Below are 11923 nucleotides of genomic sequence, written 5' to 3' on the forward strand. Positions count from 1 at the left end.
TCTTCAGTTGTATTGATCCAATACCCACATATCACATATGCATATGCAATATATCCTTAATCCTTTTCCTGTCTGAGTAAATATACCACATCCTTACTAATGCTACCTGCAGCAAAAACCAGAATGGGCCTAGATTGATGATTTGATATATTGAATGGAAAGCTAAGCTAGTTATATGGTGCTTTCTGGTATACTAATTTAATCGTTTTAGATATTAATTTTGGATTTTTAAACAGATTGTTAAAAAAACGGAGCATCATAGAAATGTCGACCCTAGTGTGTATCGTTCTCTTTTTTACTTCCTAATACATTGAATTATTCAATTAATCTACTACATTGAGAACACATAACCACTATTCGAAAGGACTATTAATTAGGGTAATATATAGAGTTCATATGTTCTCAGGTTAATGAAGTAAATTTAGGCTTTGTATATATGTTTAAGCATATTGTAGTAACTCTAGCAGGTTAGAGTTTTATCATGTTCTAATAGGTGCAATATTTACAGACTTATGAGACTATATATAGGTGGTCCCTCCTCTCTCTCAAAGACAAGTTTAAATTCTGTCAGTGATTACTAACGCATAAGGATACAGTTTTGTGGGAGTAGGACAATCTTCTAGTGCCCGCAATCATATCTTCATCTTCATTGTATGTGTAAATTGATTTAGTATGTAATTAATATTAGTTTTAGATCCTTAATTTTATATCTGGTATCAAAGCATCATAATTTTTTTTATGAAAAAATTTAAGATTACTATAAGGACACGTCTTTAATGTTTTATAAAAAGATTTTTGAAGAACTACTTTGTAAAATGAATAGGACAAATAAAATTTAGCATTTTTATGATACGAATTATTTATAGTGTTGCAGTTCTATTAGATTAGGAATATAATTGTATAAATCTTAACATATCTAGGGTATCCTTATGAGATTCTACCATATCTATATTAGAATTGTAATCTTATTAGGGGTAAGGAATTTACCTTCCCTACTATTATAAATAAAGACATAATGAGTGTAATAATACACACCTTACAATTACACATCTCTCTCTTCTCTCTCTATGTGATGTACCCCCTCTCTCTGGCCTCCATAATTGTTTAGTAAATTATGCCTACAATATGTTATCAGCACGCTCTTGACGCTGCGCTAATGAGAGTTTGTTCTTCAATCAGGGGAGTATTACGTTTTAATCATTTTTTATGATTAATTTATTCTTTTATTGAATTGATCTATATGCTATTGATTCAAATGAATTTTTCTTTATTGAACGTGATACAACGCATTGGAGATGCAATTCCGACTTTCCGAGAAGGATCTTTTACAAATTCAAAGGCTCAATTGTTTTCTGCCAATCAGGTTCTTTTAAAATAAATTAAGATATTTGAAACAACCGTGAAACATGAAAACATTCCCTATGATGCATGAACCCCCTACATTTAGATTTACCTTCCATTATATATTGTATATGTTTCATATATTTGCTAGTGTGTGTATATATATACACACACACATATACATTTCATGCATTATGCAATTTTTTCCTATATGGAATTTGTGAGTCAAAGAATTGAAAGAAATTAGAAGCAATTAGGGTTTTCAAACCCTTAGGAATTTCAAAAAAAAAAAAAAAGAAGGGAAATTTGCGGCTGAGCGGAGGCCTAGAGCCGCGCCACCACGCCGACCTGACGCCAAAGCCAAGCCTGTAGCTCGAGGCTTGGGTGTTAGAACGATGTCATATCGACGCCCCTGTGAGGCAGCAGCCCTTTGGGCTTTGCTCTGTAAGTAAACCAGGCCCTCGACCTTGGTTTTGAAATTTGTTATGCTTGCTGGCTGGCGGGTTTAAGGCGCTGGACAAGCCCGTGCCAAACCAAGCCAGCACGTGTTGGGCTTGTCCAGCGCCTTAAACCCGCTAGCCAGCAAGCATAACTTGTTGGGCTTGTCTCGCATCCCATCCCAGAAGCCAGCACATCGTTGGGCTTCTCACACACCAACCCATCATCCAATTGTTGACTGGGCTTGCACCTGCAATTGGCTCGCTTTCAACCGTAAGCTTGCAGCTTACTTTGTACGATGGGCTGCATAACATCATTTCCCAAGCCCACTAGCAACCAAATTGTTTTTGCTTTGATGGGTTGTTTACCTCAGCCCGCTGCCACTTACAGCCGTGTCCCCAAGCTCAATGGCCTGCAATATTTTTATTTGCTGCGAGGTCGTGTGTTGCAGCTAGCCTATATGTGCTAGGCTGCATTTTTTTTTTTTTGACCCAATGCCATATTTTGGCATCCCCTGCTTCTTAACCATACCCAAATATTTTTGGGACGTTTTTAGTTAAAGTCGTACAAGACCATAATTCACTTGTCACTTGACCCATCGCCAATCAAAGCTAATATGACCTAAATGTCATTATTTTGCTTCCATGATAGACCCCATATGGTCCTGATCTGTTGAATTAATTAAAAGTGAGCAACATTCCATTAATTTGACAAGACATCCAAAATTATTGGCCTGAAGCCCATTTTTGGATATTAACGATTCAATAATTTATTTCTCTTCTTTGAACCGTTGACATCCTTTCATAGTTCCGAAGCGCTCACACTTGAGTTCCTATAGCAACTCAAATCCATTACACTTAAATCAGCATAATGCACTATGTGTTCTTGCAGGAACCTCTCTTTTATGAACTAAACGTTCATAAACTAAATTGAACCTGCAATTTCAAATTTAGTGCCGAAGTTTTCATAAAACAAAACACCCATGAAAACCCAATGTTTTTCATGCAAACCATGTCTTAGAACCCGAATGTTCTAACTTTACCTGAAACACACCGTGATTACATCCATGAATGAGTATGATTCTGAAGTTTATAAATCCAATTAAATTTTGACTAAAGAATACTTTTATCGTCCTTCCATGTTTCTAACTCGTTTCTGAAGTAGCAGTATAGAAAGCAAAAGTTTACCAAATTCTTGTATCTGATTACTACCACAAATATGAGAACGGTATAGACTCAGCTTTGGTTGGAGTCTACCAAATGGTAAACCCAATTTCGGCTAGGTCCCACCAAATGGTATTGCTTTGCTTCGGCAGAGGCTTACATAATAGACCCCTCTACAGAACTTAAGTCTGGGTCTGTCTATCTCTTTCTCACCTACTTTAAGGTTTTTCTTAACATATGGTAAAATTAGGGTCTGCCAAGCTGTGGCATCATGCCCGAAGCATGATCATTGACACTTAAGACCTAAAACTTCAAGAATAAGGGATATTGTTCCTGAACCTCAACCGTGTAGATTTTACTTCCATTTTGATGGAACATATCATTGATTATGCACCTGTTCGTGCCCCTACCAATGTCGTTGAGGAGTATTATTTTTGTAGTCAATATGTGAGACTAATTTTACTCCAGCAAACACCATTGGAAAAGCATAATTTTGACATGAATGGTCATGTTGGCTAAATCCACCTTAGTAACCTTGGTTTACTTTGTGAACATTTTTCTATGTTCTTGGATTCACGTTTGGTGTTTGTTTTCATTATGGATAATCTTATCGATATTGTCCTCGAATATGAGTTAATTGAATCATGTTTCTTGTATACATGTGACCAAATTCAATTAAACACGTGATTAGGTATAAATGTGGGAAAGTTAGTTGTTTGGATGAATGTGATACTACGCACACTAACTTTCGATCTAAATCACATCTCTAGCAACGACTTCAGGTGTATCCAACATGATTAAGAGCATTGGCACACTCATCGTTGTATGAATGGTACTACAGTACCATTTAAGATACCTAATATTCTATCCGTTCCGGAAGAACGACATTGAGTCTAAAGGATATTTGAGATGACAATAATCATGAATGAAACCACTGGTGGGAAATAGAGTAGAATATCTTTGCACCACCTCTAAAAATGAGCTTAACGTTTTGCTTTGGAGCCAATGGGCTGTCTCCCAACTGGGAACACGCCACATGTGACCGGCCTGAAGCCTGGTGATTAAGCAGTTTACTTGCCTTGGCATAACTTTTTTGGACACTTAGATCGAACAATGATGCCACAATGCATCTCCTTACCCGAAGTAAGGATCGTGTGCCTATAAGCATACTTTGCCAAGCCTGCTCGTTGGGGAAATTGATTTTCTAAATCATCCCTAGCAAAGATACGAAACGACCCTTTTTCACAATGGATTCAAGGGAATATATGTGGACTAATCCAATCAAAATGCAAACCATATTAATACTTATGGTTTTGGTTGATAAATTGATAAACTGGTCACATGTTTGTCCACACACATTGCTGTTAAACCTCCTGGCCGATTATAAGGATTCACCATCCTAACTATCCCATAAAGTCCAGACAATTTATATTGAAGGTTTTCAATTAGTATTGCCTTTCTTTTGGGTTTATAATTGGACATCGAATTCCCATATTCACCCTCAAAATAGCCTCGCAGAGCGATCATAAAGTGCAATTCACCAAGCTTTCGATTTCTGCCTAGGGCTATGCAATCTTGTACGCAACTATGTTGGTCTGTCTTGAGGCCCATGGCCACCCAACCATTTTTGACATTACAGTCGGTTACTGGGTACAAATCCTGACGCTTCGTATTTATGTGTTTTGGATGTGCATTCCATGTGCCAAGTTGCGCTGCCGCAATGTACCAATATGGGTCATCAAAAAAGGATGTGAATCTTTATCGATCATGATTCTCCTTCGCACTAGCCCTTTAGAGCCCTTTCATGAGATATCTTTACCGCTCATTTGCGGATTGTCACTTCAATGAGATAGTCTTCTTGCCGTTAGGGGAAAATAAGAATGTCAACATTCCTACAGAACGACGTGAATTTCTATGGATGTTGCTCACTATGTCTCATCTCAATCCCAGTACTGCATAAGTGTGATAAGCAAGTACGATGTATTCTAGCTTTCAGAATGTTGCTCCAAACGCATTCCTCTGATCTAGCTAAAGTGACGAGACCATGTACCAGCTATAAACATGTTTGCAAGAGTAGACGTACTTAACGGACGTCGAGTTAACATCCTCGAAGGATGTGCCTCCCCTGTTGAACGGTCTGGTACACCAGTGGATAACTAATCAATCTGTCTCGACCTGAAGCACGACAAATCACTCGGTTCATAGGATTCACTTCCCTAAAAGAAGAAGGTCACAACACACTATGAATCCATACTCAATTGATGTCTCAAATCATTTCCATTTCATGAGATTCATGCGGATTACTCCCGAGACTTAAAGCTCTTGGTCTAGTATACTAGTTTGGATGAGATAATGGAATTGGAATAAGATTATCATTGATGATGTTTTCACTTATATGATAGCTACCGACATAAATAAAAAGCGACGATATCAAACCGCGTTCCGTTGATCAGTGACAATGTAGAACTGATTGGATAACCGAAATTACAATCCAAGTTAAATTCCTTAACAAAGTTTGTTTGGACCTGTAGTTCTTACATTGCCTATGGTAACCCTGTTGTGTTACAAGTGGGAAATGAAGTGTATTAAGATGAATGAAATATTGTGATATTATGCACGCCTTACAACACAATGTTTCTCTTAAACGCCATGTGATTGATTGCAACATTACGGATGTGGTTAATGTTTCTCCATGAGGATATTGATACGGAGATTTATATGTAATTTCCCGAAGAATTACATGGACTGGTTCAAATAGTTCCAAACCACACCCTCTTAACTTGTTTGAGGCGTTCACTTACGGATTGAAGCAATCTGACGAATGTGGTACACCAGTCTAAGTGATTATTTGATCAATTAGGGATATGAATTATGCCCTTGAGTGTTAAATTATGAAGTCTTATTTCAAATTGCTAGAGTTTCAGTTTATGTCAAATGACATGAATCTCACTAAGACTCTGAAAGAGCTTGAGAAAACTGCTTCGCACCTAAATACGGAATTTGAGATGATGGATCTTGGAAAAATTCGTTTATGCCTTGCCCTGAAGTTTAGGCGTTGTTCTGACGGTAATTTGGTCTACTAGTTGAACTATACCCTAAGGTGTTACCTTTTGAGTATACCTATGATCTTTCATACCTTATATACAAATGAGACCCTTGACGAGGTTATGGAATCCGAAGTTCCATATCTAAGTTCAACTTTAAGCTTTGTTGCACTTAGCTCATTGCGTTAGAAATGACATCTTCTTCACTGCTGATCTATTAGTAAAGATGCAGCATCACGCCTACACGCATCCATTGAATTGGTATTAAAGACGTTTTTTGCTACCCTGAAAGGTACTACAAATTTGGACTAATCCCAACACATCTCGAATAGATCCGACCCCTTAATCCTCGGAATAATAATTGCCTTGTTGTTATGCTGACACTGGTTACGTATCAAACCCGCACAAGGCACATCCCCAAAATGGTTATCTTTATCGTAAGGGATATTGTAATATCTTGGAGGTCCACGAGATGACCTTAGTTGTGAAATCTTCGACTCGTTCCAAGACCCACCTTACTTCATTATGCCACACGTGAGGCATGGTTGAGATCTCTTGTTGAGCATATTTGAAGTACCTACTGTTTTCATTCATTGTTGAGGATGATCCATGAAGATTATGCCGCATGTATCAACCCAACTAAGATATGATACATCAACGAAGTCAATGCCAAGACATATTACATCTACATTAACAAAACATCAGGAGATTGAAGTCATGCAAGCCGATCCCAGACAACCTTGCTGACCTCTACACGACGTCACTACTGAAGTTAACCTTCCAGAAGCTTGTTCGAGGAATTGGTATGCCTAACTATTCATATGAAATGCTTGTAGTTCTCATTTAGAAGTCTATCAAACTCAAGGGAAGTATCTAGATTATACTCACTTGATCTTAATGTATTTTTTTCCCTATGATTAGGAGCATTTTTCCCACTGGGTTTTTGCTACCTAACTAGGTTTTGACGAGGCACCCATTTTGGGTTGATCATACCCTTATGAGCTCTTCTACTTGTATGCAGAAGACTTATAGTTTTGACTTAATGCAACTTCTCACTTTTCTCCTTAGTCTATGGGGTTTTCTCCCATCTTGGGTTTTACCATAGCGAGATTTTGTGAGTTTTACCTTTTATGCTTTCTTCCGTTGATTTGAGACTCACATTCGCTCATTGTGTCGACGACTTCATCAACTATACTTACTTCATCGCTGAAGACCTGATGCGCCATTTGTGTGAGTATTTACACACTCAAGGGGGAATGTTGCAGTCCTATTAGATTAGGAATGTGATTGTGTAAATCCTAACATATTTAGAATATCCTTATGGGATTCTACCATATCTCTTAGACTAAATATTATCCTATTAAAGTTGTAATCCTATTGGGATAAGGAATTTACCTTCCCTACTACTATAAGTAAATGCACACTGGTGTGGAATAATACACACCTTACAATTACACATCTATCTCTTCTCTCTCTATGTACCACACCCATTCTCTCTGACCTTCATAAAGATGATACATGTTTTACGTTTCATGTACAGTAAATCTGTAGTAGTGGTTGATTGTAACCTTTTTTATAAATTTTAGCATAGACGTGGTTGGGGGAGAGGGGGCAGTGGTTGTGGGTAGTGGTGACACTGGTTGGTGGGGTTTTTTTTTATTACAACAGTTTGGGAGAGAATGAGCAATTAATGGTGGTTGGAGTAATGGTTGCGAAGATGGTGGCGTGGGGGAGGGGGGAGGGGGGAGGGGGAGAGGGTGTGGTGGTGATGAAAGGTTGATGGGGAGACGGTTTGAGTGATGATGGCAGAGAGACACGTATGAATGATAGGTGATGAAAGGACGTTGTGGTAAAACAAATACACAAAGTTAACTAGAACTCGTGCACATAAGAGTAGATATTTCAATGAAAACCTAGTTACAACACTAGTTCACAAGTGAACTAAGCAATTAAATAACTAAATAACAATAAAAGGGTTTAGATCGGTGTGTGATAGAGGATATGGTGGAGGTGGTGGTGGCCATGGTGGTGGAAATGGCGGCAATGTTGAGATGGTGGTGGGAGGTGGTAGCAATGGTGTGGGGTGAAGGAGATATGGTGACTCTGGTAGTGAGGATTGTGACAATGATGGTTGGGGAACAACTAGGATAACTATTGAAAGGTGGTCATGCCGTACATGATTTTATTTTTCATTTTCCAACTTTGTTATATACATAAATTATATTGTGGTTATTAAGTTGATGACAATGTCGGTGATGTAAGTGATGGATCATGAAAAACCTAAAAATTTATCAATATTTTCCCCTTTATCACTTAAGTTGTAAGAGATTTTCACAAGCTCATTAGACTGTTTTATAGAGTGTCTCTAACATTTCAATTTATAAAAAAAACACAAAAAATGAATAGATGAGTGCATGATAACATTTTTAGAGTACCAATAACAACTGCTTTGTGTACATAATGTTGGATAATAGTAGCATTCACCTCTTAGGGGATGAACTCATTCTTCATTGTAGAAGTTTTATCATTGGAACCGTTTAACTCTTAATCTTTATTTAAAGATCTATCCTTACAAAAAAAAAAAACCATTCGAATATGATAGCTTTTAGCCATCCAAATAAATCGACGGTGTAGATACCAAGTAGCGTATTCATAATGTACCGTTGATTTATTTTATATATTTACACAATTAAACTGTTTCAAATGATGTTTTGTACGAATGATCTTGAAATGAAGATTAAAAGATTAAACGGTTTTGATTACGAAAGTTTTACGATAAAGATATGGATTAAGAGTGAATATGTGAATGTCTTTTATTAGCAGATTATTTCCTAACAAGTAGCAAGACGAATGAAGTCGGAGGCATAAGTTACGACGTGGACTGCGTTGCAGGGAATCGGACGACTTTGGTAGCGCACGCAACGCAAACAAAGAGACAAACAAAGCAATTAGAAGAGGAGAAGAAACTGAGGGATTTCAACGACTTTTGCTTCAGCTCACTATTAAGCTTGGATTGGAGAGCACCCAGATTCCATTTCCCAGGTGATCCAACGCTCTCGATTCCCTTTCTCCTTTTAATTTATTTATTTGATTTATTTTTTAATTTTGCTTCCAATTGTGTTGTTGAATTGTGTAGAATGGTTGAATTTTGATTCCAATTGCATCAAATTTGTTAGTTAGTTGGTGGCCGAGATAAATTGAGGCAAACAAATAAGATAGTGAATTTGTTTTGTGAATTTTGGACTCTTTTATTTGGATGTTTCGTTCATATTTCCTTAATGGCACCCATTTCAGTTGATAATTTGATCTTATGAACCATTTTTCGGCATGAACATCTTAGCAACCATTGTTATCTGAATTATATCTTAAATCCATTGAGTTAACCTGTATGGCGGATGAAGGATGGCAGCAGTTATTATATTTTGGTGTCTTGAATTCAAAGTACCAATTTAGTGGACTTATGATAACTTTAGAGTTTTCAGTTTTCATTTGATCTGCATTGCATTCTGTCACTTATGATAATTGGCGTTTGGTATTGATTCTCGATTTCTCATGCCAAAGTTTATTTGGCGTTCTAGGATTCATACAGCCGACCTCACTTAGTTGGCTAAGGCTTTGTTGTTGTTAATGTATTTATTCAGTGTTCTGTAGTTGTATATATATAGGATGTTACAACTGTGATTGAAGAGTTTGAAGGAAGATATACCCAATGGGGGCTATATTGAGCTTGAATCATTCCAGGACTAGGGTCAGTGAACCTTCTCAAGATTTGCTGAGTGCATCATGCAAGAGGATGAAGTTGTCTCCAAGCTTTTATGACGAAAACCCAAGATTGATTCCCTGCATTCCTGACGAGATATCTATTCAGATTCTTGCCAGAATTCCTAGGATCCACTATTTGAAGCTCAAGTCTGTTTCACGGACCTGGAAAGCCACCATTACGAGTCCTGAACTTTTTTCTTTGAGAAAAGAACTAGGAACAACGGAGGAATGGCTCTACATGTTAACAAAGGTCCAAAGTGATAAGCTCGTATGGTGTGCTCTGGATCCTCTGGCCAGAAAATGGCAAAGGTTGCCATCTATGCCTAATGTTACTCCGGAAGAAGAATCTAGGAAGGGTTTAACTGGCCAGAGAATGTGGAACATGGCAGGCTCTAGTATCAGAATTGCAGATGTCATCATGGGTTGGCTTGGGAGGAAGGATTCACTGGATCGAATGCCTTTTTGTGGTTGCTCTATTGGGGCTATTGATGGCTGCCTCTATGTGCTAGGGGGATTTTCAAGGGCTTCGGCTTTGAGATGCACATGGCGGTACAATCCAGTTAAAAATACTTGGAGTGAATCAAGTCCAATGTCTATTGGTAGAGCTTATTGTAAGACCGGCATCTTAAACGATAAGCTTTATGTTGTTGGAGGTGTTACAAGGGGTCACGGTGGATTGACCCCTCTTCAATCAGCTGAAGTATTTGATCCAAAAACAGGTGTGTGGTCCCAATTACCAAGCATGCCTTTTACGAAAGCTCAGGTGTTACCAACTGCATTTTTGGCTGACCTGCTGAAGCCTATTGCAACCGGAATGACTTCATACAGGGGAAGGTTGTTCGTTCCACAGAGTTTGTACTGCTGGCCATTTTTTGTTGACGTTGGAGGAGAGGTTTATGATCCAGAGGCAAATTCATGGGTTGAAATGCCAACTGGCATGGGAGAGGGTTGGCCTGCAAGGCAGGCAGGGACAAAAATGAGTGTCACAGTTGATGGCGAATTGTATGCATTGGATCCTTCTAGTTCTCTTGACAGTGCAAAGATCAAGGTATACGATTACCAAGCTGATGCCTGGAAAGTTGTTGCAGAAGATGTTCCAATTCGTGACTTCACTGAATCAGAGTCTCCCTATTTGCTTGCTGGTTTGCTGGGGAAGCTTCATGTGATCACAAGGGATGCAAATAACAACATTGCTGTTCTGCAGGCTTCTGTGCCGGACCATTTTGCATCGATCTCAGTAGCTTCATCCTCATCACGCAATGACCCCCATGAAGATGTTGAACGACCAGCAGAATTAGAACGAGATCCTTCGAAAGTAATTGCCACAAGGAGTGCACGGGCTGCTGAACTGGTTAGCTGTCTAGTCCTTGATGTTTGATGTTTTGCATTCCCTTAAGATTTTGAGTATAGCTCAAAACTTGAAAAAAGTTTCGGTTGATGTGATTGCTATTAATTATCTTACCCTTTTTTTCTGTCAAAGTTTGAAACTTTTATCAGTGCATTGTGATAGCTCTTTACTGGATATAATCATTCTATATTGACCGTTGTGTTTAAAAGAAGCAAAATTATAGAGGTTCAGGATATATTGTATATAAGACCTGTGTCTCAAGCTATTTTCTTTCCCGTTTGATGAATTTGTTTTGAATTAATTTTCCCAGATCTGCAGTTAGCTCAATTATCTCTATGCTACATTAAGACACAGTTTTAGCATTTTCTTTTATCTTGATAGCCGTGCATCGGATTGTTGGTGCATTTCTACTGACATAGATTGTAGATTTCTTTAAGAATTACTTTATTTTGAGGCGCAGACGTTCAGCCCCTGGCATATATAGTGAGTTGAAGCGATGTGGCTAGTAGTTAAATGGTGCAAGTGAGATAAATATGTCAGCAAATCTTCGTAACATTTTCTTAGAGAAACAGTGTATGTGGTTTGGGTTAATCATGTCAGTTTCTTTTGTACGAAAGTAGGTAGTGAATGTTTATGGCAAAGTTTTGCTTAGCCAATTGCCTCTTTCCTTTGAGATTACTCTACTTCTGTGACAAGACTGTTTAATTCAAGGGTAAGTGTAGCCAAGCGACTTAATATTTAGAAAAACCCACATACACTCTCAAAGACATATATAACTTTAATACTAGGTAGAAAATATAAGAAATCTCATATTCTCGTACAAATTT

At 38.0% G+C, this 11923-nt stretch overlaps 1 protein-coding gene across 2 annotated transcripts; it reads left to right on the forward strand.

Annotated features, from left to right (window-relative positions):
- Positions 1-8831: 8831 nt before the first annotated feature.
- Positions 8832-11343, forward strand: LOC126603666 (F-box/kelch-repeat protein At1g22040-like). 2 transcript variants are annotated; one of them, XM_050270599.1, is made up of 2 exons: positions 8832-9028; positions 9638-11343. In XM_050270599.1, exon 2 carries the CDS (start codon positions 9696-9698, stop codon positions 11124-11126), a length of 1431 nt encoding a protein of 476 aa, XP_050126556.1. In that variant the 5' UTR covers positions 8832-9028; positions 9638-9695; the 3' UTR covers positions 11127-11343. The 2 variants fall into 2 exon arrangements, with proteins under 2 accessions (XP_050126556.1, XP_050126557.1); XM_050270600.1 differs by having other exon boundaries at positions 9652-11343.
- The last annotated feature ends 580 nt before the right edge of the window (positions 11344-11923 follow it).

Source organism: Malus sylvestris, chromosome 15, assembly GCF_916048215.2.
Source record: "Malus sylvestris chromosome 15, drMalSylv7.2, whole genome shotgun sequence".
NCBI lineage: Eukaryota > Viridiplantae > Streptophyta > Magnoliopsida > Rosales > Rosaceae > Malus > Malus sylvestris.

Coding starts and splice junctions, on each gene's coding strand:
- LOC126603666 (XM_050270599.1), top strand. CDS start 9,696: ATGGGGGCTATATTGAGCTTGAATCATTCCAGGACTAGGGTCAGTGAA.